Source organism: Neofelis nebulosa, chromosome 3 (genome assembly GCF_028018385.1).
Source record: "Neofelis nebulosa isolate mNeoNeb1 chromosome 3, mNeoNeb1.pri, whole genome shotgun sequence".
Lineage (NCBI taxonomy): Eukaryota > Metazoa > Chordata > Mammalia > Carnivora > Felidae > Neofelis > Neofelis nebulosa.
Window position 1 is genome coordinate 28,793,379 of NC_080784.1, and position 27,985 is coordinate 28,821,363.

A 27,985-nucleotide genomic window follows, 5' to 3' on the forward strand; every position below is an offset into this window, starting at 1 on the left:
GATGGTTAGTTTTTTGTATCAGTTTAGCCAGAGTAGGCTACAGTTCCCAGCTATTCAATCAAACACCAATCTAGGTGATGTTGTGAAGGTGTTTTGTAGATGTGATTGAAGTCCATAACCAGTTGACTTTAAAGAAGGGAGAGTATCCCAGATTATCCGGGTGGGACTGATCCAATCAGTTAAAAGGCTTTAAGAGCAGGCCTGGAGCTTCTCTGAAGATACTCCACCTACAGACAGCAGCTACACCACAAGCCTGAGAGTTCCAGCCTGCCCCACAGACTTCTGACTTGCCTAGCCAGCCCCCACAATTGTGTAAGCCAATTCCTTGCAATAAACCTCTTAATTTATAACTCCTAGCAGTTCTGTTTCTCCGGCTGAACCCTGACCAATACACAGAGTATGTGACATCTGAGACTTAAACCATCATAGGAAGGCAGGGTGGAGAGCAGGGTCAGGTGGAAGCGCTCTGGGGCAGTCAGCTTGGCTTCATAGAGAATGAACGCGTGATTAGAGAAAGAGGAAGAGAAACTGAACATGAAGAAGTAGTCAGAAGAACTGAATAAGAGAAGTAGTCAGGGGCTGGATCTAGTCCAGAGGTAGGTTACAGAAAGGAGTTAGGAAGAAAAACGAAAAGAATGGAAAGTACAATAACTGGATTAGTGTTTAAAGGATGATTTTGTTGGAGGCTCAGTCGCTTAAGCATATGACTTCGACTCAGGTTATGATCTCCGGTTGGTGAGTTCAAGCCCTGCATGGGGCTACGTGCTGACAGCTCAGAGCCTGGAGTCTGCTTTGGATTCTGTGTCTTCCTCTCTCTGCCCCTACTCTGCTCACACTGTCTCTCTCAAAAATAAAAACATTGAAAAAACTTAAAAATAAGATAAAGGATGATTCTGGCGACAGGAGAATGGCTTCAATGAGGGAGGTGGGGAGGCGGTGGGAAGGGGATGGGGGACACCCCGGGAGAGATGGCGGCTGAGATTGCATTAGGGAGGTGGAAGTCTTGCCGGTGAATTATATACGAATTATAAACGGGGAGGTGAGGAAAGTCTAAGATGCCTATTGAGTTTCTAGCTTGAGCAATTTTAAGTGAATGGTGGATCTCTTTACTGAGGTGGAGAGCAAAGCATCAACTAAGGGGTGTAAATCAAAAGCTCTGCCCTGGACGTTTTAGGTTTGATACGACTTTGAGGCATCCAAGTGGAGGATGCAATGAAATAACCATGTATGAAGCACGGTAAAGAGGACAGAACTAGAGATATTAACCCGAGAAAGTCAGCAGGTAGGAGGGTACTTATGGGAACGAGCTCACCCAGCAAGAGCTGAGCTCACACTGAACGAAAAGGGCCCAGGCAGAGACCGAAAAGCAGACTGAAAAAGAATGATGGAGTATAATGAGGTCATCATGATGTGCGCTGGATTAGACTAAACGGCTGCTTTAAATCCGAGTCTATCCATCTCTGGACTGCGCTAAAAATAAGCCAGCGGCCACGCGAGGTCGCCTCGCACAATCCTCCTCAGGCAGGGAGTGGCGCAACCACTAGCCCCGGCAGGCCCCGCCCCCGGGCAGGCCCGCCCCTGCCCTATCCCGATCCTGCCAGGCGCTCCAATCGCTTGTAGAGACCATCGCTGGACCCAGGCGGCTGTGTCGATCTCCGCTCCAACTGGAGACAGGGTCCAAACCATGGCGGAGAAGGCTCAAAAGAGGTGAGTCGGTTGTTTGAGAAAAGTCTATTTCTAGACTCCACATGAGTGGAATCTGCTCCTGGTCGCCAACGGTAGGGACTAAGATGATGTCTTATCCCGGGCGCTCGGCCTGGATGGCTCTTAAAGCCCAGCCTTGGCAGCCGCTGAGGCAGAAAACGACGAAGCGGGCGTAAGGGAGGATTGGGAAGGGATGAGGAATCGGTGCCTGGAAGGTTTTTGTTCTTCGATCCCACCGCCACCGCGCCGCCCTCCTCCAGAACGCGCCTGCGCGGAAAGGGTCTCCGAGAGTCGCTGCGCGGCGAGAATGGCGTCGCCCGCTTCCTCGGGACCCGGGGGGACCCCCCCCCCGACCCTCACCCCCTGTCCCCCAATTCGGCTCTGTTTGATGCAGCTGTTCACGGAGGGCGGCTTGTAGCAGTATTGTCTGCTGTGCGTTCCGACACACCCACGGTAGTGCTGGCCGCACCCCAGAACCCTCTTGCCCATTGTGGGCGCAGTGTGTGTAAACCCATCGCTGTCGCTCGTCACAAGGGGGACTGCGTCTGGGCTGGAACAGTGTGAGACATTCTGCTCGGCGTGGCTAAGCTACTTTGTAAATGTGTGAGGACAGCAGTGGGGGCTCCTCCCAACAGCCTTCACTGCTGCGAACAGCTTGGATGGGAGAAATGCTTAAGTTAACGATTTCGAAAAGCAGCGGCGTTGAGCACCCTCTGCTGCCTCTCTTTGAACGGGAAACCGACACACCTTGTTTCTGTTGCAGTAAATTAAAATTTAGGGTTTTTTTCTATGGAGGCAGGTAACTATAATCTCTTTTCATAAGCTAAAGAGAACCAGGTATACTCTGAAAATTGTGTGCAGTATATAGCCGTGTACAGTGGAGTGTTTGGGGGTTTTTTTTAGTGTATTTATTTATTTATTTATTTAGAGAGAGCTGGGGAAGGGCAGAGAGTGGGAGAGAGAGAATCCCAAGCAGGCTTCGAGCTGCCAGCACAGCCTATGTGGGACTTGAACTCACAAACTGTGAGATCGTGACCTGAGCAGAAATCAAGAGCTACCCGGGCTCCCCAGATGGCTTGTTATGTAAATAGGTGCTCAGCTAAGCCTTTCATCTCAGCTGCCTGAGCCCCCTCAGCCCCATCACTCGGAGGTGCAGTGGAGTCTACACAGAGATGATTGGACCACGTTTTAGTTGGTCTAGTGATGAATTTAATTGTTTTCTGCCTCATGGAGAAGTATGCTGATGGGACCACAAACTCTGCCTGGGTCCTCTCCCTTAGACATAAAACCGGACAGGGGGACACTTGGGAATCGTTCCTATCCTCACTTGTCTAGGACAAGTTATATGTTAGTGCTGTTTTCATAAAGAAAAATCATAGAGGGAGGCTGAGGGAATGGAAACTTGAAATGGGAAATAAGGTCTAAAACAAGAGGCATTTTAATAAGATTGCATTATTTTAACACACAAACCCACTCTAAATGAAAACCTTCAGAGGAATAGCATTTTCAAATGGTGATCCATTCAAGGACAGCATCATTCAGCTCTCACAGGAAAAGTACCCAACATGTCAGGAAGTTTCCAAGAAACTTTCAACTAACAGAAAAGAAATGATTGGTGTTAGGATAATGATGCTTCAGGGACAAACTGCTTCAGGAAATTTCTAGTCTCTGGGCTTCAGTTTCCTCATCTATAAGATGAGAAGATCAGGCCATTTTCTGCTTTCTGTTCCATGTTACTGAAGTTTTTCTTTACTTGGTAGAAAGATTGTATTTTTTTTTACTGTGACTTCAGCAGAGTCAGACACGTAACCCCGATGCATCGTTTTTAGAATTTCATTAACTTGTGCCTTGTAGAAAGTCAGTGTATGTCAAAATGATGGAAACAGATACAGCTGTGTCTGATCTCACAAGTATTTCTTAGATAGACTCAGGAATTACTAGTTTTTGTTTGATATATATTCTTTTTACTTAGAGCTTTAAAAAATGCTTTGTGGTAGGAAGGTTTGTTTGCTGAAATTTGTAGAAGAAAAAATTGTGTCTCCTTTTTTATAGTTTTCCCTATCAGTAAGGAAGTGGGTGTGATTTAAGAAATATATTTTTGCTGTCACTTTGCACTTGTATCAGGGAATATTTAGGGGGGTTCTAGAATGTAAATGATGGAGAGACATGTTAAAGAGTTTGTACTCTGCTGACTTCCAGAGCTATATTTCTCTCTCTTTTTAATTATTTCAGGAGAATTTAGTGATTCATCACTTGACATATTACACCCAGTGCTCATCCCAACAAGAGCTCTCCTTAATGCCCATCACCCATTTAGCCCACCCCCGCCACCCTGCTCGCAACCCTCAGTTTGTTCTCTATATTTAAGAGTCTCTTACGGTTTGCCTCCCTCTCTATTTTTCCTTCCTTTCCGCTATGTTCATCTGTTTTGTTTCTTAAGTTCCACATGAGTGAAATCATATATTTATCTTTCTCTGACTGACTTATTTTGTTTAGCATAATACACTCTAGTTCTATCCACATTGTTGCAAATGGCAAGATTTCATTCTTTTTGATTGCTGAGTAATAGCCCATTGTGTGTGTGTGTGTGTGTGTGTGTGTGTGTGTATACACCACATCTTTATCCATTCTCCAGTTGATGGATGTTGGTATCTTTCCATAATTTGGCTATTGTTGATAGTGCTGCTATAAACATTGGGGTACATGTGCCCCTTCAAATCAGTATTTTTGTATCCTTTGGATAAATACCTAGGAGTGCAACTGCTGGGTCATGGGGTAGTTCTATTTTTAATTTTTTGAGGAACTTCCATGTTGTTTTCCAGAGTGGTTGCACCAGTTTGCCTTCCCACCAGCAGTGCAAAAGAGTTCCTCTTTGTCCGTATCCTCACCAACATGTGTTGTTGCCTGAGCTGTTAGTTTTAGTCATTCTGACAGGTGTGAGGTGCAGGTGTAAGGTGGTATCTCACTGTGGTTTTGATTTGTATTTCCCTGATGAGTGATGTTGAGCATCTGTTAGCTATCTGGATGTCTTACTTGGAAAAGTGTCTGTTCATGTCTTTTGCCCATTTCTTCACTGGATTATTTGTTTTTTGGGTGTTGAGTTTGGTAAGTTCTTTATAGATTTTGGATACTAACTCTTTATCGGATATGTCATTTGCATATATCTTCTCCCGTTCCTGCCGGTTGCCTTTTAGTTTTGTTGATTTATTTCCTTTGCTGTGCAGAAGCTTTTTATCTTGATGAAGTCGTAATAGTTCATTTTTGTCAGAGCTATCTTTCTGGTCTAGAACTCTCATGAGCTCTGTGTTTTTACTTTCTTACTGAGTCTTTCTCCTGAATTTTCTGTGGACCCTCAACCTGAATTAATATAAAATTTAACAAAATGACTTCACTTTTGTCATTGCCTTACTTTTCTACGTACTGATGATTTTCAAATCTTCTAACAGATATAGCAGATATATCGAATATCTAGTAATTATCACATAATCTGTCTTTTTTTTTTTTTCCCTTTGGAGATCTTCCCATGAAACCCTCTATCATCTTTGTTCTCTGAGGCTGATGCATGGCTGTTGTCCTGATATTTCCCTTTGTACTAACACACTGGAGCCTCTGTTTCTAGACTCTGTCTTATCTATTGGCTTACTTTTATTTAGCTTAGTACATCCTTCGGGAGCTTCCCAATAAAGAGTACTTTTTTAAAGTTTTTGCAAGTCTGAAGATGTCTTTATTCTCTGTCCAAACTTGATTGCTAGTTTGGCTGGGTGGATAGCTCTGGTTTGAACATAGTTTTCACTTAGAATTCTGTAGGGATTGTCTGTGGTCTTCTAAATTCTAGTATTGCTACTGAGGACTCTGTTGCCACTCTGATTATTTTAACCTCTCTTGGTGTTTTGAGTTTTTGTGTTTTTGTTTTTGTTTTTGTTCTGAAAACTTTAAGGATCTTTTCCATAGCATTCAGAAATTTTAAGATGATATTACTTGGCATGAGCCTTTTGCATTCACATCCTTTTAGGGTTGAGATTAATATTCTTTAGTCTGTGGGAAATTTTCTTGTATTATTCTTTCTTTCTTTATTATTATTTTTTTAATAATTTTTTTTTAACGTTTATTTATTTTTGAGACAGAGAGAGACAGAGTATGAATGGGGGAGGGTCAGAGAGAGAGAGGGAGACACAGAATCTGAGACAGGCTCCAGGCTCTGAGCTGTTAGCCCAGAGCCCACTGTGGCGCTTGAACCCATGAACCGTGAGATCATGACCTAAGTCAAAGTTGGATGCTTAACCAACTGAGCCACTCAGGTGCCCTGAGATTTATTTGGATTCTATACCTCATATGTTGGTACTCTAATATTCTCACTTTTTCTGTCCTATTTTCAATTTTATTTTATTTATTTCATTTTATTTTGCATTTTGTTCTACTTTCTGGAAGAGCTCTTTTTTTAACATTCCTAGTGATTTCACATTTTGGTTATGTTTTTAATTTTTAGGAACTCTTTCTTAGACTGTTCATTTTTTTTTTTTTAATTTTTTTTTTCAACGTTTTTTATTTATTTTTGGGACAGAGAGAGACAGAGCATGAACGGGGGAGGGGCAGAGAGAGAGGGAGACACAGAATCGGAAACAGGCTCCAGGCTCTGAGCCATCAGCCCAGAGCCTGACGCGGGGCTCGAACTCACGGACCGCGAGATCGTGACCTGGCTGAAGTCGGACGCCTAACCGACTGCGCCACCCAGGCGCCCCTTAGACTGTTCATTTTTAATAGACTTCTGCCTTGTTTAATGCAGTAGTCCTTTATTTCTCATGAGTTATACGTTTGGTTTTTTTTAAGTTTACTTTTACTACCTGAATTGTCTGTGTTTCTTCAGACTATTTTTTTCCTTTGTTTTGCTTTTTTTCCTTTTTAGTTGGAGGCTTTCCTGATTTATCTAATCATCTCTGGCTCTCTGTCCATTATTAAGGATGGGAACTTAAACAACTGGAAGCTCCAGGTATACGCATTAGGCTTACCTTCTGATGTGCTTCAGGGTGGAGCAAATCAGGCAGGAAGCTGAACTTCTCATTGAAGAACTCATGTTGTCTGGTAGTTTCTTTGGAAAAGAATCCTCTTCTATTCCCCTGTTGCCTAAAATTCTGTATGAGGATAGGGAGGCACACAGGGGAAGGGGAGATGGTGGGCTCACTGTTGCTCAGCCAGTCCTCATCACCTACCTCTGGGCCTGATTTCTTGGGTGCAGTACCGCAGGGAGGGGCAAACTTTTTCTATAAAATGGTAGTTTTACCTTGTTTTTATTGTTAGGAGTATATAGTATTCCAGTAAGTTGATTACATTTTATTTCATTACTTCTCCCCTTTTATGGTTTCATTATTCTAAATAACATTGCCAATTTGTGCATGTATTTTCCTCCTGTTGAATTCTTGATGGTAGAACTCCAGAAATAGATTTCCTAGGTCAAACATTGTGACTACGTTGATTCCTGATGCATATTGGTACAGTATTTTCTAAGAAGTATCCTGATAATTATCATCAAAAGTGTCCAGATGTCTCAGTTAAATTACAGATACATCATCTGATAGCCAAAATAAATGAAAAAGCAAAAACACCTCATTATCCTGAACAAACTAATACAGGAAATGGACTGGAGTGTGATTATACTGAATATTCCAACTATTTGCATTTATTTCATAACATAGCCTTTTATTTCTTACTTACATTGACTTGTGTCATGTTTCTATTAGTATAGTATCAACCATCCTTCATGTAATATGACACAGAACAGTGACAGACAGTGGCGTAGAAATACTATAACCAATGCCATTGTGAATCGGCATGATAGGGTTGTATTTATGATAGCTGATTGTTTATTTGAAGATTGGAAGTAATGAGAGTGTTACTAATGAATAATAATTTTATCCTGGGTTAAGAAAGATTGTTGCTGAATCAGTGAGAACAGTGATTTAAAGAACAACAAAAAAACTGGTCTTAAAAAGGGAAACTAGGAGTCTAAAATTCATTAAATGATACGAGTTACAAGAAAGTATTTATAGGTAGGGGAGGGCATATAAGGATCATGATTTGAGGGAGACTTTTTTTAAGGAAATAAGGATACATTTTCAGCCTAGTTACAGAAATGAATCCAGGATCCCCTTGGCACCTGGTGTTAAGAAAATTTTATCAATCTCTTTTCTGTCTTGTTTTATTTAGTTATATATTGAATAGGTAATCATTTGTGGGCTTCACAATGCAAACAGTTAAAAAATGGGGATGTAAAGAAAAACATTTTCCATCTACCATTGTGTCCTTGCTATCCAGCTCCTCTCTCAGAAGGCAGTGAATATTATTAGTATCTTCTGTGTCCCTCCAGAGATAGTTTCGGAATATTGAAGCAAATACAAATATTCAGCAGTTACACACTAGAACAGCTATATTGGTTGCATCAGTTGTAAATGATGCTCAAAAGTTATATCAAAGAAACTGAATGTGCTAAACACAAGTATTTTATTAGAATGGCAAGCATGTCCTATTTAAGTTCATGTTACATGTAATGAAGATTTGCATTCATCAAAGAGGACAGATTTAAAAAGTGAATGAACCCATCTCACAGTAAAACATTTGGAAAAATAAAACCTGGCAGTAACAATTTTTTTTTATCAAAGCAATGTCAAAAAAAGGCATGAAAAACAAATAGAAAGTACCATTGACATTTTTATACTATCTACTATCAGTTAAAAATCAGTATTTTCATACATGAATATTTATAGAACTTAATACGAGTGATTATTGCACTCTACATTTCTGGTTCTTACTGGTTGGAAAACATTTGCTAAAGTTTCTGAAAACAAGTTTTTAGAAAACTTAACAAATCAGTCAAGATATTAACATTTTGGTCAAGAAAGTTTCCACTGTTTTATATATCAGGTTTTAATAGTTTATTTAAAATGCATAATTGGGCCACCTGGTTGGCTCAGTCAGTTAAACGTCCAACTTCAGCTTGGGTCATGATCTTACCATTGGTGGGTTCGAGCCCTGCATGGGCTCTGTGCTGACAGCTCAGAGCCTAGAGCCTGCATCAGATTCTGTGTCTCCCTCTCTCTCTGCCCCTCCCCTGCTCTCTCTCAAAAATAAACATTAAAATGAAAAATTCATGGCTTAGAAAAGTAGTTTGATAGGTTTTGTTGATCTCATAGAACTAGAACAGGTTAAGGATATTAAACATTATACTAGAAATCTTAGGGCAATAAGGCAAGAAAAATAAATAATTGGAAAAGAAGAAAAACTGTATTCACAGACAGCAAAATTATTTATGTGAGAAATCCCAGAGAATCTACTTGAACTCAGTGGGTTTAGCAAAGTTTCAGGATACAAAGTCAATATACAAAATTATATTGTATTTCTGTGTACTTTCAGTGAACGACTGGAAATCAAAATTTTTGAAAAATCCAAATAGAATTATGAAGTCAAAATATCTAAAATGGTATTGTTATTTTATAGAAGCGAGTGCACATTTAACCATGAATAATATCATTCCTACTAAGAAAAATACTTATAACAAGTTACCAAATGATTGTCAATTTAATGGGAAAGTCGTTTGGTACAGTTCTTCATGTCAGCTCATGGCTCAGCTACAGCTGCATTCAGCTAGATTCAGCTGTGTCAAACAGGACATCACGGAATATCAAAAGCATCAATAAATTATTTGGAATTTAGTAATTTTGAACAGCTTGCACTCTAGTTTATATCACTTGATAAGCTGATTTATAATATAAATAGAGAATATTTGTAAATTTTGAGTCTCTACATTGATTTCTATATTAATATTACCTTGCCAGTTGTTTTGTATTGTGAATATTCATTCCTTTTACAAAAATAGTGGTGTATTATATACTGTTCATTTTCTGGCTTTTACTTTTTTTGACTTAAGATAGGTTGGATTACAGAGAGGGAGGGAGGCAAACCATAAGAGACCCTTAAATACTGAGAACAAACTGAGGGTTGATGGGGGTGGGGGAGACGGGAAAGTGGATGATGGGCATTTAGGAGAGCACCTGTTGGGATGAGCACTGGGTGTTGCATGGAAACCAATTTGACAATAAATTATATTTAATATAAAAATATATATAGCTTGGAAATCATCCCAAATCTTTACATAAAGGATTATTCATTCTTTTTAATGATTGTGTATTAGATTGTGGTGTACCATACTTTACTAACCTGTCCCTTTCTAATGGATATCTACGTTGTATTCAGCCTTTTGCTGTTTGGAAACAATGCTGGTGTTAAAAGAATCCAAAATCTCTTTTCTCAAGCATTTTAATAGGGCATTATATATGATTTTAGCCTGATGGATAGTATGCCCCCTCAGAAACTTATAGTATATTAAATACCTTACCTTTTATCATTTCTTTTTTTAATCAGATTTTTTTAAACTTTTTTTTCACTGAAGTGTCTAGATAGCTTCTATAGCAATATTTTTTTTTTAATTAAAAAAAAAAATTTTTTTTTAACATTTATTTATTTTTGAGACAGAGAGAGACAGAGCATGAACGGGGGAGGGTCAGAGAGAGGGAGACACAGAATCTGAAACAGGCTCCAGGCTCCGAGCTGTCAGCACAGAGCCCGACGCGGGGCTCGAACTCACGGACCGCGAGATCGTGACCTGAGCCAAAGTCGGCCGCTTAACCAACTGAGCCACCCAGGCGCCCCTATAGCAATATTTTTTAAACTTACCCACAGTGAATGTTACCTTTTTCTTCCTACAGTGTGAAGATTGCTCCTGGAGCAGTTGTATGTGTAGAAAGTGAAATCCGGGGTGATGTAACCATAGGTAAGGAAATTGTTTATTAGTGGTTTTTTCCTCAAAAATTGATGTAATTTAATTTATTTCAATGCTTTACAATTAATTAGGTGTTATATATTTGTCTGTTTCATTGACGTCCTAATTTTATTGAGAAAATGATGTATTTCTCCCATGTTTAGTATTTCTAAAAGAAGTAAGTGTGATGGGCACTTGTTAAAGATTTTATTTTATTTTATTTTTAATTAAAAATTTATTTAACTAATCTCTACACCCAACATGGGGCTTAAACCCACGACCCAAAGATCGAGTCACATCTCCTGACTGAGCCATCCAGGCACCCCAAGATTTTATTTTTAAGTAATCTCTACACCCAATGTAGGGCTCAAACTCAAAGCCCCAAAATCAAGAGTCACATGCTCCACTGACTGAGCCAGCCAGGCACCTGGATGGACTCTCTATTTTGAAAACCCCTCTCTGATAAAGGAATGAGGCGATGTAATAGAGTCATTAATTTATTTGAGGAACATCTATTATGTACTACAGTGTGCTCTGTGCTAGCACTAGAGACACAGCTATGAACACAGCAGACAAAGGTGTTGCCTTCATGGAGCTTATACACTACTAGGTAGTTAATAAGAGGTGGACCATGGAGTCGGACAGACCTGGGTTAGCATCCTTGTTCTACCTGCTGGTTTACCTTGCACGTATTATTATACATAACCTCACCAGCCTTCATTTTCCCCATCTGTGTAAGTGTGTGTATTAGAATTAGGTTCAGCTGCATATAGTGGTGGCTTAAACACACAAAAGTTTATTCTCTTATATAAATAAGTCTAGAGGTAGGCAGTTCAGGGCTGGTCAGTTGATTGTCCAGGAGCTCCAGCCTTGTAGGCCCGAATGTGATAGCTAAAGCACCAAGAGTGATCTTTGATAAGAAAGGGGAGGATTTGGGGCACCTGGGTAGCTCAGTCCGTTAAGCATCCGACTTACGCTTAGGTCATGATATCCGACTTACGCTTAGGTTCATGAGTTTGAGCCCCAAGTCAGGCTCTGTGCTAACAGCTCAGAGCTTGGAGCCTGCTTCGGATTCTGTGTCTCCCTCTCCTCTCTCTGATCCTCCCCAGCTCATGCGCTCTCTCTCTCCCACAAATAAATACTAAAAAAAAAAGAAGAAGAAAGGGGAGGAGTGGAAACAAAAGGGTGTACCTCCAAGTTGGATCAGCTTCCTTTACATAGTCTTCCTGAAAGTTTCACACATTCTCTCTTTGTATGTCTGATGCCTTGGACTTAGTCTCAGCCTTGGAAGGCTGGGAGATACAGTCTGAACTGGGTGCATTGCTGCCCCCAATCCAGTGGGATTCAGCTACCAGGGAAAGGGAAGAACGGATATCTAGTGGCAAGTAGCAGGTTTTTCGACGTGCAAAATAGGAGTGCCCACCTTACAGGCACTTTTTGAAGGATTAGGTAAGAGAATATTTGTGAGTCATTGCCCGAAACCTAACACTAGCTGACCACATTGTTAAATCTTAGCAGTATGTAGCCTTGCTGGAGGTGAGAGGTCCAACATTGAAATCAAATTAACAGTTTAACATGTGGTAACTTGCGTATATGGACATGATTGAGTTCCCCTGAACTTACATTTTAGCCACTAGTTCTTTTACGTATGTTTTCACTGCATCTTGTGCCTTTAGCTTTACGAACTAACATGAGTCCATCCTCACTAGCAGCTGCATGTTACCAGAGTAGAGCTTTCAGTGAGTTAAGTACAATTTCAGAGAGAAAACACGCCCTGGTCCCTTATGCTAACAGTATCTTTCGTTGTTGTTGTATTATTTATTTATTTGGAGAGAGAGGTGAGAGAGAATCCCAAGCAGGCTCCATACTGTCAGTGCAGAGCCTGATGCGGGCCTCCATCTCATGAACTGCGAGATCATGACCTGAGCCGAGATCAAGAGTCAGACGCTTAACTGCCTGAGCCACCTGGGCGCTGCTAACACTATCTTTAATAGGAAAAAAAAAACTGTGAATTTTAGTAAGTCTAAGCCTCCAACCAATTTAGACATCATGTCTTATAAAACAAGTAAAGATTGTACCAGTATTATGGAATATCATTAGGAATTTTCTAGGTTGGATTTTATTTTAGATTGACAGTATTTCAGAGTTTAGAAGGTGACACAGTTTCTTTTCAGTGCTATGTTAACGTTTTGTTAATTCTTAAAACCATTTGCAAACTTTTTATGAGGAGAAATCATGATGGCCACATGTTTATCAAAGATGTTGTTCTGCATTATTTTTAATCTGGTATTTAAAAAAAAATTTTTAATGTTTATTTATTTTTGAGAGAGAGAGACAGAGAGACACAGAATCTGAAGCAGGCTCTAGGCTCTGATCTGTCAGCACAGAGCCGTTGTGGCTTGAACTCCTGAACGGTGAAATCATGACCTGAGCTGAAGTCAGATGCTTAATCAACTAAGCCACCCAGAAGTCCCTTTAATCTGGTATTTTTATGGTTTTCATCATGATTCAAGGAATAACCCTCTCATTAGCTCACAAGGTATTGTTTTTTTCTTTTTTCTTGTTTTTAAAGTTTAATGATTTATTTTGAGAGAGAAAGAGAGACAGGCAAAGGGAGGGAGAGAGAAAGAAAAAGAATCCCAAGCAGTCAGTGCAGAGCCTGATGCAGGGCTCAAACTCATGAACTGTGAGATCATGACCTCATCTGAAATCCAGAGTCGGGCGCTTAACCAACTGAACCACCTAGGCACCCCACCCACAAGGTACTCTTTTTTTTTTAATGTTTATTTATTCTTAAGAGAGACAGAGTGTGAGCAGGGGAAGGGCAGAGAGAGAGGAAGACACAGAATCCGAAGCAAGCTCCAGACTCTGAGCTGTCAGCACAGAGCCTGACATGGGACTTGAACTCTGGAACTGTGAGGTCCTGACCTGAGCCAAAGTCAGAAGCTTAACCAACTGAACCACCCCCAAGTATTTTTAATTAGAAGGAAAGTAAGACTAAAATAATGTAGCTAATTACACAAATTTGCCCTTCCATTTCTACTTCTTCCCCATTTTTAACGAAGTATGGTATACCTATTATATAATAGATAGATAGTATAGTAACCTCTGCTGGCAAAAATGTACACACAGGTGTAGGTACATGTTTGTCTGTAGGTATTTTTCAGATTTGAAAAAAAAACAAAAACAAAAAACTCCTGTTACTTTTCTCCTTTTCTCCTATGAAAAGAAAAGGTGGACCAGGGACCATAGCATAGGATTGGGACATGGGAGTATCAGGAGTCAGCACTCACTTTCCAGTTTCTCCTGCTGTCTTTCACTACTTTGTAAATTTTTTTTTTTCAACGTTTTTTTTATTTATTTTTGGGACAGAGAGAGACAGAGCATGAACGGGGGGAGGGGCAGAGAGAGAGGGAGACACAGAATCGGAAACAGGCTCCAGGCTCCGAGCCATCGGCCCAGAGCCTGACGCGGGGCTCGAACTCCCGGACCGCGAGATCGTGACCTGGCTGAAGTCGGACGCTTAACCGACTGCGCCACCCAGGCGCCCCTGTCTTTCACTACTTTGTGCTCCTCCCCTTTCCTTATCCTTTTAATCACCAACCTTCCCTAAATGTTGAAATTATGTAAGGAATACAGTGTTTAAATCTACTTTTTTTCCAGTAGCTGACAGTACAGAGATGGCAAAAATGTAAAATGACAGTTCAACACAGATTTTTTAGCGTAAGAAGTGGTCGTAATTTTTAACTAGTGATTTGAAATTTATCATAGAATGGATCTAAATTAATGTTTTTATGCTTATTTTTGACCCAGTGTTTTAAAACAGGAAAATTTGCTCACTTTATAGAAACATCTCAATTTTTAAAACTAAGGAAAAGATTCAGAAGTGATATAGTTATCCAGTGCTCAGTTTTTTATAATTCTTCTCTCATTTTCATTATGTCTGTTTCTTATCATTTTGTTTTATTTGTTGTTTGTTTGTGTTTATCTTTAACTGTATATATATAAGAATGGAAAATTTCCAGAATCAGTATTTAGATAGCCATTTCTATCATTGTTATATTTGGGATAAGATATCCCTAATCTTCTGACTGCTATTAATTCATTTTTCTGATGTAATACATGAGATTAAAAAGCACCAGGGAGATCTGAAGTTAAACGAGAGAGTAGAGATAAGTTATGTGATTAAAACTTACTCTCCCGGGCACCTGGGTGGCTCAGTCGGTTAAGTGTCCGACTTCGTCTCAGGTCATGATCTCACGGTTCATGGGTTCCAGCCCCACATTCGGCTCTGTGCTGAACGCTTGCTCAGAGCCTGGAGCCTGCTTCAGATTGTGTCTCCTTCTCTCTCTGCCCCTCCTCCACTTGTGCTCTGTCTCACTCTTTCAAAAATAAATGTAAAAAATTAAAAAAAAAACTCACTCTCCCCACCATGTTTTTTTCTTTTTCCCCAATTTATGGCTTTTATTGTTTTTGTTTTTGCTTAATTTACCAGACCAAAGTCTTCTTCTGTTATATTAGGGATATAGAGATTTGAACACAATACGCTTTGTTTTCTCAGTCAAGTAGCAATAAACTTAAGTGTAGTTGAGTTTAATAGATTTTTCAGAATGTTATGCAGAACTTTACATCCCCTAGTTGGTTATACTTTTACCAAATTATTCTATTCTGAAATATTTCAGAAAGAAAGTAATTTTTCCTTCTCTTTGTTTCAGTAGTGTAATAGAACTTTAAACCTGATCTGTTCTCCTAGAAAATCAGGTATTTGGTTTATCAAAGAAACTAGTCTGAAGCTTTGAAGCATTGTCCTTAAGCAGAAACCCTAGGACTTGAGGCACTGCTGGAGCCTGACCCCTTTCCTTAGAGACTGCCAGGAAACAGACCTTGGGAAAAATAACAGCTCTCTTGTTAATTACAATGTGGGTAAACAAGGTTTCATAGCTTCAGCCTGTTTTTAATTAGGCTGCCTTGATTTTTGGACCATGCATTATTTCCTTAAATTTTGTTTTGAAAGCTGAAAAGCATTTCAGAAAGTTACTTCTAAGCCCCTTTTCTGTAGTCCCATTATAGGGTGAAAGTCAGTCTCCTGGTCTCAGGACAGGGCTCGGTTGAGACAAGGTACTAGGTAGGAAGGCAGACCTCCACATAGTGGGAAAACGGAGATGGAACCCCTTTGTCCCATTTATTCTTTCTCTCCATTAGAGTTTTTAATACAGATCAAAAGCTTCCCTTTACTGTGGAAGTCTTTTTTTTTTTTTTTTTTTAGGGATGGGGTTGGAAGTCTTTTTTAATAAGGCAGAACAGTGGCCTTGACTTGAAATTCATCAAATATAAAGCAGTTCTTACAGGTACTTAAGCTTACAGCTCAAAGGAATTGTTTTAACTTTCCAAAGAGAGCTTGTGGCTTTTTGAACTATTTATTGACATATGAAAATGTACAAAAGATAGCTTCCTGTGGCAAAGATAGACAGGAAAAATGTCCTTTACCAAATGAGGGGAATGGAAGTTTGATGCAAGGAATGCCTTTCTGGCTGTGTTGCATCAAGCCCAGCCAACCATTTAGAAAAATAATTCATCAGCCAGTAAGGCAACATCAGCTCTAGACACATTTATCCAAACAGGGAGATAAGCCAAATAGGATTTCAGCACATTTGGTAAGCAAATATACAAACTACCCTGCCAGTTAAGAGCTCCAAAAAAGTTCACAACAGGCTTTAAAAAAAAAAAAAAAAAAAAAAAGCAACTTTCTATAGTGACACATTTTTATTTTTAAAGCATTTTAACCTCAAGACCCTTAAACTTGGTTTGAAATCAGACCCGTTCTAGGTAAAAGTGCTTCTTACATGTAGAAGAGTTGTGGAGCAGTCTGTGCCCAGACTTCAGTGTGCCGTGGCTGCCCGGGTCTTGGAATTCCTGGGCCCACTGGTGCCAATCTCCAGCACAAAACTGTGCAGAGACAAAGCCCACACTGTGCAGGTTATACATCTGAGTCAGAATGTCCCTTTAGCAAGTTCTAGAAACCAAAATTTTAGCAGTCACATGTACTGAAGTACATGAATACTAACCCCTCTACTCTCTGCCCCAAAAGACCTGCAAGAGGTTTAGGGGAACTGTTCAGTTTATTATCAGCCATGACTTTTGTTGCACCACAATTCAGAGTTGATACTCGAACCTTCTAAGTTATTTCAGCCCTGAAACACAAGGACTTGTAGTTTGGCAGTGCTGCCACCAGGTGGAGGCGGTGTCTCATGTAAGCTGGTGATCCTGCATTATATCCCAGGGCCCTCGGATTTATAAACCGATATCCAGTTATCTTCTTGCTAACTTATTAATTATGATAAAAATGAAAACAACAATAATAAAAAACCTGCTTAAAATAGCTCAGGCATTAGGGGCACCTGGGTGGCTCAGTCGGTTAAGCGTCTGACTTCGGTTCAGGTCATAATCTTGGGGTTGGGAGGTTCAAGCTCTGCATTAGGCTCTGTGCTGACAGCTCAGAGCCTGGACCTGCTTTGGATTCTGTGTCTCCCTCTCTCTGCTCCTCCCCTGCTCGTGCTCTGTTTCTCCCTTTCAAAAATAGATAAACATTAAAAAAAAAAAAAATAGCTCAGGCATTATATTTAAAAATTCTATAAGACATGGGACTTGGGTTTAGTTTCATTTTTAAAATTTGTGTTTGTATAGTTAACATATATTAGATCATTTTTGAAAGGGAAAAATGAAAATATCAATTATTTTCAAAGCTATTTCAGAGGAATTTTTAAAGAAAGACAGGTTTCAGTGACAACCTTATCATACTAGTCCATTCTCCAGTAACTTCTTACAAGTCTGCTTGTCGTCAAAGCTGCAGCTTAGGGGCCAGCAGAATACCTAGTGCCTCTGGCTTATCTGGCCACGGCAGACGATCTGCTTTCTATCACAGCATGGTGATCTCTTCCCCGTCTAAGATTTTAATGCCAGTACAGAAAATACATTTATTCTTTTCTTTTACTATCTTATAGTAATATGTGAATTTTCCCCCACTGTTTAAAAGGAGTTACCACCCTAATAACCTGAGTAGAGGAGAGGAGTTTTTCTGTTTCTCAGACCAGAAGGAGTTGTTTTGCTTATTGATAGTTATTTGTTAGCTTTTAGTGTCAGATAGTGATGAACTTCCCATCTTTAACACCTATGGGCCAGACCCTGTGATCTCCCTTTCAGACATTATTTCGTATAATCCACACTTCAACACAATGAAGTAGGTTATTCTGGATCTCATCTTTTTATAGATGAGAGAACAGGCATTTGAGAGATTAAGCATATAGCCTTTAAGTGGTAGAGACCAGAGTCTAGACTTTCTAGACAAGGAGTGGGGTGCTGGTAGGGGCTTTAATTACAAAGAATCTAAAATAGAATGATTTGTCCCTTTTATCACAGAACATTTTTAAGTAAAGTGTGAATCTGGTATTGTGCAAACTACAGATGTAAATTGGTTCACACAGCTGGAAGACCTGTAAGAAATTTCTCATTTTGGAGGAATCCAGTGTTTGTTTCAGTATTATTTAGCACCTGTCCCTCAAAAGTGGTAACATCTAAATGCCCGTCAGTAAGGGCTTGGTTAAGTAAATTATGATATGTTAATATGATATGAAGTACTATTCAGCCACTAAAAAGAAGAGCTAGCTAAATGTACTTTTATGGAAAAATCACCATGACTTTTTAGGTGAATTCAGAAAATTGCACAATAATAAGTACCATTCCTTGATTAAAAAAAAAAAATCAACTATGTGCTTATAATCCATATTTTTCCACCTTCAAATTATATTCTATTTATTTTTTAACTTCATGGTAAAAGATATTTATATACAATGATATTTACGGGTCTTAAGGGTATAGTGGAACTTAAGTCTGGAATAATATACCCCAAACTTTTAAGAATAGTTACCTCTAGGGAACAGGATTAGCGCAAAGAGAGGATCTTTCACTTTTGCTTTGTTTGAATTTTTATAATGAGTATGTATTACCTCTGTAAATATGTGTATTTCTTAACAGAAAAAAAGGCACATGTGTTCACAATCATGGTCAACTTGAGAATCTTCCCAGGGACCCAAGAGATCCCATCTTTTATCCTGAATAGGAGAATTTACCAAAGCAATTTTACTTGGGCAGCTTAGGATTTGGGGAGCCAGGGGTGACAGAAATAACACAACCACTCTCATGTTATTTCTTATCAGACTGTGCGTCTTTTGACTGTGCATCCTGTCTTGGACCCCACCCTCCTTATCAATCCCCAGCTCTTCATCGTTAGGGGGAAAAAATAAAGTTGCACTGAGGTTCCTTCCAGTTCTCTGAGCACCAGGAACACCTTATTTAATACATTTGTGTGTGAGTATGTTAAGTATTTCCAGTTTTCAAGATAACAAAACAAAATAAAGAAGAAATGCAAGCTCAAAAGGACAAAAGTAGCTTATATTTCTTTTTATTTCCCTCTAACATATAGCACTGGATCTTGCCTGTCACACGCAGCTAATGATTATTGAATAAATTAACTTACATAGTTGAGTACTGAATTACAGGGACAGTGCATCTTTCTGACTACCTTCCCACTGTCAACACTTCTACCCAGGCTGTCTTACTTTCAGAGTTGGTTACTTCATGTCCACTTATTTACCAATAAAAATAGCCATGGCATTGGGGGTGGGTGGGGCTAGTGTTGCAGGGAGTGGCAGTAATGAGGTTATATTTTCTCAAGAGTGATTTCATTATCACCAAAATGCTAGGCCTTTGGGAAATTAAGAACCAGGGGAGGGAATGTGTTAGCTGTCCAGAAACGTGTCCCTGTTTAAGCAATGCCGGCCACCTCCACCCTGGTGGTGAAATGGATGTGGTAAGACCCCTTCCCGCTCCTTTCAATTTGAGGTAGGAGGCGTCCCCTCAGTCTGCCTATTTCAGAGTCTTAGGATTCCAGTAATTATGTTGGCTCCTTCCACTGCCTCCCTGTAACCTTTTCAACCTTTAACTCGTTAAAATCATGTCCTAGACCAGACACAACAGTATCTCTGCCTCCTTCCAGTGGTTAGGCTTGTTATTGGGATGGTGACAAAGTAACAGAGATAAGGTTTCCATGTTTCCCTTCTCCCATTCCACCCATGTTTCCTCTTAGCCACTTAATAGGAAGACTAACTCTATATAGTACACAAGCATGAGAAAGTGTTAATGTGGTTCACTAGCATGAGAAAGCCCAACATTATAAGCAAAGGGAGCCTTACTTTTATGAGAGAAAGCAGGGAAGGGAATTAATGTTATTGCCAACAATGTGCCAGAATACTGTGTCTACAAATATGATCTCATCTAATCCTTACAGTGCCTCTGTAAGATGGTATTCTCCCCACCCCCATTTCACTGCTGAGGTAACAGAGGCTTCCAAACAGCTGGTTAGCCAGGGCTGTCTGGCTCCAAAGCCTGTGCTGTCTCCACTCACCTTGCCTTGAGATTTGGCACTAACTACTATTGATAACAGCTGAGGAGATAACATTTGTAAAGTGCACCTAGTGTGGTGCCTGGCACATACTTTAGAAAATGTTCCTCCCAATAGCCTCGGCCCCCTCTTGGTCACCTTCTCCCCTCCTATTGGAAGCGTAGCCTCCACCAATAATTTCTTTTCACCGTATTTTTAACAGGACCTAGGACAGTGATCCACCCTAAAGCACGGATTATTGCAGAAGCCGGGCCAATAGTGATTGGGGAAGGTAACCTAATAGAAGAACAGGCGCTTATCATAAATGCGTGAGTAAGACACTTTCAGATACCCTGAACTAAGTACCTCGGGTTGTGTTTTTATTAATTCAGCTATCTATAGGAACCTTTTACGGTAGACATCTGGAAAGCCTACTATTTTAGAACTAGAGAAACATTAAGGATCTTTTCAACACAAGTGGTTAGTAAATAAGGAAACCAGAGACCAGATGGGTGAAGAGACTCGTCCAAGGTGAGATAACTTGTTGGTGACTGACTAGAATCTCCTCCTCTCAGTGTGATAATCTTCCCCTTACGTATCACTACCTCCGCTGTGCGCTAAGCAAACATTTCCTGACTCCAGCAACCAAGTGCTGTGCTGACCACCTTTGAAGAGAGTATTTTGGTTAGATTTCTCACTTCTGGCTGAATTGTTATTACTCCTGCCCAGACACATGAGCTTTACTCTGATATATATTTTCATATGCTTTGTGGGGGTAGCACCCAGAATTATATTTGAAAATTTGGGGGCCTTAGAGGCAATTTTTTTAAAATTTTTTTTAATGTTTATTTTTATTGTTGAGACAGAGACAGAGCATGAGTGGGGGAGGGGCAGAGAAAGAGGGAGACACAGAATCTGAAGCAGGCTCCAGGCTCCGAGCTGTCAGCACAGAGCCCGACGCCAGGCTCGAACCCATAGACCGTGAAATCATGACCTGAGCCGAAGCCGGATGCCCAACCGACTGAGCCACCCAGGCGCCCTGGCAATTTTTAACTTTCAAGAATAAAAAGTGATAAAATATTCAAACATGTACATGGTCTTAGTGAGCTAGACTATAATACCTATGAAATTTTCATAAGCATTTAATAAAGCTTTCTAGATAAAATTTTGGCAGGAAATTCAAGCTTATACCTAATTTATAGCAACAATGTATGGAATTTGTAAGAAAGACCTTGGGAAAATATTTGACTGTGATAAAGAGATTGATTTGTCATAACACTTACTTAGGATTTGGGAGTTTCTTACTATATTAAGCAGTTTCTTTTTAAAATCTTATTTTGGCACCTATATTGTAAGTAAGTCAGTAATAGCTATATTCTGCAGTAACTCAGCTGTCAGAGATAAAGCACCATTTAAAAAATGGCTTCCTCTTAGACCACAAGCATTTTATGTTCCAAATATTTCAAACTACCTAAGAGCATATAAAATAATTACATGAATTTCTGTTTACATTTCACAATCTCAAATGATTATTGAGAATGGAAATTTTTCGAGCCAGGCATGATTTTGATTCCAGTTTAATAAGCTAAAAATTATAGCCAGCATCATTTTTACCTTGTCCTGGAAAAGGCCCTCTGGGCTATGAGCTTTAAAAATAAGCAAAGGAAAAATTAAAAATAAAAAAAATAAATAAAAATCAGCAAAGGAAGGCTGACCTTCTAAAATTACCTGTGACTTCTTTACCTTTTAGTAGTTCTTTTTCAACTCAGAATCAAGTCTTCAGCATAGATGATAAATAATTCACTTGGAATAAGAAATTACTTATATATTTTAAGCTTGATGGAGATCAAATTGACAGAATGAACCCAAATTCTAAAACAAGAGAATTGCTTATTGCATTATTGACTTTGATGATTTGTCTCTTCTTTTTATAGTCACCCTGATAATATCACCCCTGATGCTGAAGATCCAGAACCAAAACCTATGATCATTGGCACCAATAATGTGTTTGAAGTTGGCTGTTGTATCCTTTACAATAGTTTAAAGTAAAACATTCTTCCCAGCTGTTTTTAGTATCCAAAATCTATTCCATAGAAATCATCATATTTTACCTGTCAAATATATCAAGTATATTATAAGTATGCATTCACACACACACTCTCACACACACACACACACACACACACACACACACACACTGCTCCTAGTGTTACAGCTTGTTCACAGGTAACAATAGGTAACAATAACTGAGTGGCAGTAGACATAGAAACAGAAGAATCCTGGCTTCTGTCCTGCTTTAAGAACCACAGCTCTGTCCATTCAATTCCTATATAGTTTAGGTTAACAGTATGTTGTCTGCTGCAAAGAAATGGTGGAAAGGGATGGAAATATTTCTTTTTTTTTTTTAAGTTTATTTTATTTATTTATTTTAAGGGGGGGAGGGGCAATGAGAGAGAGGGGGAGAGAGAGGGAGGGAGAGAGAGAGAGTGAGAGAAAGAATCCCAAGCTAACAGCGGATCCTGATGTCAGGGTTTGAGCTCACAAACCGTGAGATCATGACCTGAGCTGAAATCAAGAGTCGGACACTTAACCAACTGAGCCACCCAGGCACCCCTGGAAATATTTCATTCTTTGTTTTTTTTTTTCCCCCAGAGTGCTACTAGTTCTTTCCTTGATTTTTGTACTCTAAAAAGCTAGTAAACTCTTTTCATGTTGTCAGAAAGATATAATTTTATGACAGAAAAACTTGGAGGAAAATAAAATCTATTTAGTGATAGCAAAATATTTAAATAAATTAAGCTACAGGCACAAAATGGACTATTCGGATCATTAAGCAGTCATCTTAAATTACGGTTTTAAAGATTTTAATCGTATGGAATAATGCCTGCAAATTTAATTGAAGCAAATAAAGCGAGCTGTAAAAGTTTATACAGTTTGATTCCCAGTTATGTTAAGGGAATTATATGTATTTACATAAAGATATATCAAACTGTTAGCAGTGTTATCTTTAAGTGATTGGGTGATAAATTTAATTTTCTTAAAACAGTCGTGAAAATATGTTACTTACAGAATGGGGGTAAAAGATGCTCATTTCCTTAAAAAACATAGAAGGCATTTATATCTACTTAGAGATGCTTACATTTAAAGATTAAAGCTTTGGGGCGCCTGGGTGGCGTAGTCGGTTGGGCGTCCGACTTCAGCCAGGTCACGATCTCGCGGTCCGTGGGTTCGAGCCCCGCGTCAGGCTCTGGGCTGATGGCTCCGAGCCTGGAGCCTGTTTCCGATTCTGTGTCTCCCTCTCTCTCTGCCCCTCCCCCGTTCATGCTCTGTCTCTCTCTGTCCCAAAAATAAATAAATGTTGAAAAAAAAAAATTTAAAAAAAAAAAAATAAAAAAAAATAAAGATTAAAGCTTTACTTTCAGGCTGCCCTGAGCAAAGGAGCTCTCACCAGGCTGAGCCTGCGTGGCCCTGCCCATGCTCCTACCCTCTGTCCCAGGGCAGGATAAGGATATAGTGAATTGGTAGGGGGAAAAGATGCACATGTTTACAATGTTTACTTAACTCTGGCTTACAGATTCCCAAGCCATGAAAATGGGAGATAATAATGTTATTGAATCAAAAGGTAAGCTTTATTCAGAATTTTATTGTGAAAATGATTACCTCCTTTTTCTTTGTGGTGTCCTAGAAAACAACCCAAGTATAACCCTCTGGCAAAGTGGAAGGAAGGCATGGTTGGAAGTGGACTAAAATAGGAGACTAAATCTTTGCCTTTAAGGAACCTAATAATGTGTTTAATACATTGAACTAAAAATTCAGCTGTGTACATAAGTTGGGATTGGATTAAACCATAACGTTCAGATGAAAGATTTGAAAAGATTTCTGCTAAATACTAGTGTCAGTGATAATTTAGTTGATTAATATAATTGCAGAATTGAAGAAAAAAATCATTTTCTGTATCAGTTTGCTTTCTTTAATTTCAGGACTACTTTACCTAGCCAGTCAGGAACAAATATAAGCAACTTATCATAAGTGGAGCTGGGCAGGAGGTCATGTAAAGTAACCACTACGGGAAAGCAGCTCCCAAGAGCGTGCCTCACTAAAGTCCAGAAAGAACCTGAACAATAAGATGTCTTTAGAATAATAATTTATCTTTAGTGGTCCTAACTGACATGAAAGAAAAATGCTTCTTTTTTTAAATACTAAAGTTAGACTTGTTAGTCTACTTAATGGTTTTTGTTTTAATTTGATTACCAGTTATTATCGTTGTTATTTTCTACTTATTATATACTTACTATGTGTCAAACCTGGGCTCAGCACTTTCCATTTAATATCTCACTTATTCCTTACAACAAACTGTAAGTAGGTTGATCTTTCATTTCATAGATAAGCTTTTCAGAATTTATAGTGACTTGTCCAAGGTCACACAACTAGTCAGCAGCAGAGCTCTGTGTTTAATCCATCTAATACTAATCTGGTGCCTGCCTCTATGCTTTACCAACTCTGAATTGAAGTATTTTCTTTAATTTTTTTCTTAAAGCTAGTTTACTTTTTCATACTTAAGACATTTTGGAAAAATGTAACATTCTAATCATTTGTCTTAAAATACAGTTCTTTCTATGTTTTTATTGCAGCGTATGTGGGCAGAAACGTAATCCTGACAAGTGGTTGCATCATTGGGGCTTGCTGTAACCTGAATACATTTGAGGTCATCCCTGAGAATACAGTGATCTATGGTGCAGACTGCCTTCGTAGGGTGCAGACTGAGCGACCACAGGTACTGGAACCTGTCTTTAAAAGGAGTTCTTTTTTTTTTTTTTTTTTAAATGTTTGACAGAGACAGAGCATGAGTAGGGGTGGGGCAGAGAGAGAGGGAGACACAGAATCAGAAGCAGGCTCCAGGCTCTGAGCTGTCAGCACAGAACCTGATTTAGGGCTCGAACCCATGAACTGCAAGAACATGACCTGAGCCAAAGTCGGGTGCTTCACTGACTGAGCCACCCTGGCTCCCCAAAAAGGAGTTCTTTCTGAAAGAAACAAAGAAAAACTTAAATACAGAGAACAAACTGGTGGTTGCCACAGGGGAGGTGGGGTGGCGGGGAGAGAGATGGGTGAAACAGATCAAGAGGATTAAGAGGTACATACCCCCAGTTTAAAATAAGTAAGTCACAGAGATGAAATGTACAGCACAGGCAATATAGTCAGTAAATTGTAATTATGGTTGTCATGGTGACTACATTTATCATAATGAGCACCAAGTGATGTATAGAATCATTGAATTGATAAGTTGTACACTTGAAACTAATATAACACTTGAATAATGTTAAATAAATACACTTCAATTAGAAAAAAATTTCTGGCGCTACTAATTTTCAAAAAACTACCACATAATTGTTTTAATGGGACAGCAAGTTTGCCATTTAAAGAGCAGATGAGAGGGACGCCTGGGTGGCTCAGCCAGTTAAGTGTCTGACTCAGGTCATGATCTATGGTTGTGGGGTCGTAGGTCACAGGATCTGCACTGAGCGTGGAGCCTGCTTGGGATTCTCTCTCTCCCACTCTCTTTCCCCCTCCCTCTCTCTGTATCAAAATAAATAAATAAACTTAAAAAAATAAAATAAAAAGCAAATGATTAAAATCAGAGAAACATTCCTAAAACTAGAATTTATTTGCATTGAAATTATTCAGTCTTTAAGTTATTATCAAAAATATGTACAAAGATGACAGTGACAGATTGATAATGAGCAAAGAAAATCCAGAGATGTTGCTCCTGATCTTAATGTATTTTCACTGAAAATGTATCACCAAACTTTATAAACTGTTGATTCACTCTGAAAATACCAATCCTCAAGGGTAAGGAATGATCCTACCAAATTTATACTGGCCAATCAACTTTGGTCCATCTGTTAGTTTACCAACATAGCTGACTTGAAAATAAACACAGTTTGTGAATATGCAAGTGTGTTTTGATATTTTCCTGGCTTACGAGAAATTATCTCTTCCTACTAAGAACCAAGAATAATTAAGAATATATATTTAGAGTTTCATACAGGAGATAAAATAGGGCATTTGGGGCTTCCTTTGGACAGAAGACATTCTGATTGAAGTTGTGAACTTCATTGTTTGGCACACAATATATTTCTTTAGTTACCCAGCCTCTTTTCCCCTCCTCCAAAAGAAAATATTTTTCAAGACATCTATCATTTTGCATCTGATTCTTAGCCATATTTTATCAGATGTTAAAACTCCAGCTGTCTTTGGGTTATTCTGTTTCTGTAATGTTTGGATTTTATTATTATTATAAGCAAGTATTACTTCTATAGACCAAAAAGGCAGTAAAACAAACCAGGGTTGTTTTCACTATCTTTCTGCATAACAGCAAAAATGATTGAAGAAGGAGAAAAGAAACTGGAGTCGGGTTAAAAGAGATTAGAATTCAGTGAGTAAGAATATCTGAAGTTGAATACAGTTTTCCACATCTCACTCATCACAGGTCCTTATTAAAGAACTTACTGAATCAAAATGTCTCGGGCAAGGACCTAATAATCATCCATATTTGTCACAAGTACCCCTAGTGAGTTTTGCAACAAGGGAAGTTTGGGCGGCGCTGGTGAGTAAAGAGCAGAGAGTACAGCTGTGTACTTGTAGGGCCTGTGGAAAACTGTGCGTTCCAAGAATTCTACTTAGGTTGTTGTCTATGATTAGAACTTTTTTTTTTTTAATTTTTTTTTTTTTTTAACATTTATTTATTTTTGAGACAGAGAGAGACAGAGCATGAACGGGGGAGGGTCAGAGAGAGAGGGAGACACAGAATCCGAAACAGGCTCCAGGCTCTGAGCGGTCAGCACAGAGCCTGATGCGGGGCTTGAACTCACGGACGGGACCGTGAGATCATGACCTGAGCCGAAGTCGGACGCTCAACCGACTGAGCCACCCAGGCGCCCCGATTAGAACTTTTTAACTTTTTCAAGGCCAGCGTAAAGCCTGTAACAGCAGGGTTGAAAACTGAGTCATGTATATTTTTAATTTTTTTTTTAAAGTTTATTTATTTAGAGAGAGAGTGTGCGAGAGAGTGTGAGTTGGAGCAGGGGAGGAGCAGAGAGAAAGGGAGAGAGAGAAACCCAAGCAGGCTCCTTGTAGTCAGCACAGAGCCCGACGCGGGGCAGATCGTGACCTGAGCTGAAATCAAGAGTCAGATACTTAGTCACCCAGGTGCCCCTCATGTATATTTTTATATGTAAAATCTTTTGGCTTTTTTGTATTTCCAAATTTAATGTATATTCATTGTAAATTAAACAACCAAAATTAATAAATAAATAAATAACCAAAAAACAGGTAAGCAAAAATCAGCCAGTGGAAATCACCTATACTTCCCTGACCCTGAGCTGCCTGGTACTCTTGCTTTCTGCTTGTCAGTTCTTAATTCTCTTATCTTTTTAGCCCCAGACACTACAGCTGGATTTCCTGATGAAAATCTTGCCAAACTACCACCACCTAAAGAAGACTATGAAAGGAAGCTCAACTCCAGTTAAGAACTAAGAACAATATACAACATCAAGATAACAGTTTGTCTTTGACCACTGTCTTTTGAGAGGGCCACAGTGTTTATGTGCTCTTAGCAATTCACAGATTAATACATGTTGACTTTATTTTATAAAATTGAGTCAGAGAGGAAAGTAATGGATTTTCATTATAACTGTCCTCTGTAATTACATAAAATGCATTATTTTCCTATATCCTTACTCCTTTCCTGAGAATTTACAGGTTTGGTTTATTTTTCTTTTGTCATATGTTGGCCATGATTTTAGTTGTGTAAAAGATTCCCTGTGATAAGAAAGGGCATATTACTATGTATTTATATTCTAGCATATGTTGTATTCAATAAAAATGCTAGTGACGGGACTTTCAGTGAACATACTTTGATCGAGTTTTCTACTTGTGTTAACTTCGTTAAAATAGCTCTTTTAATTTTTACTGTGTACTAGCCATATTAAAGCTAATGTGTTTATCTTTTCCTTTTGTTACTTTGGAGCTGTTTG

At 39.2% G+C, this 27,985-nt stretch overlaps 1 protein-coding gene across 3 annotated transcripts; it reads left to right on the forward strand.

Annotated features, from left to right (window-relative positions):
• Positions 1–1,578: 1,578 nt before the first annotated feature.
• Positions 1,579–27,848, forward strand: DCTN6 (dynactin subunit 6). 3 transcript variants are annotated; one of them, XM_058720173.1, is made up of 7 exons: positions 1,579–1,707; positions 10,461–10,525; positions 20,173–20,278; positions 21,884–21,972; positions 23,524–23,571; positions 24,581–24,723; positions 27,387–27,848. In XM_058720173.1, exons 1-7 carry the CDS (start codon positions 1,685–1,687, stop codon positions 27,483–27,485), a joined length of 573 nt encoding a protein of 190 aa, XP_058576156.1. In that variant the 5' UTR covers positions 1,579–1,684; the 3' UTR covers positions 27,486–27,848. The 3 variants fall into 3 exon arrangements, with proteins under 3 accessions (XP_058576156.1, XP_058576154.1, XP_058576155.1); XM_058720171.1 differs by lacking the exon at positions 1,579–1,707 and adding an exon at positions 2,289–2,503; XM_058720172.1 differs by lacking the exons at positions 1,579–1,707; positions 10,461–10,525 and adding an exon at positions 12,876–13,052.
• The last annotated feature ends 137 nt before the right edge of the window (positions 27,849–27,985 follow it).

Coding starts and splice junctions, on each gene's coding strand:
- DCTN6 (XM_058720171.1), top strand. CDS start 2,304: ATGTGTGAGGACAGCAGTGGGGGCTCCTCCCAACAGCCTTCACTGCTG. Junction 10,526..20,172: donor CCGGGGTGATGTAACCATAG/GTAAGGAAATTG, acceptor TATTTTTAACAG/GACCTAGGACAGTGATCCAC. Junction 21,973..23,523: donor TGTGTTTGAAGTTGGCTGTT/GTATCCTTTACA, acceptor TCTGGCTTACAG/ATTCCCAAGCCATGAAAATG.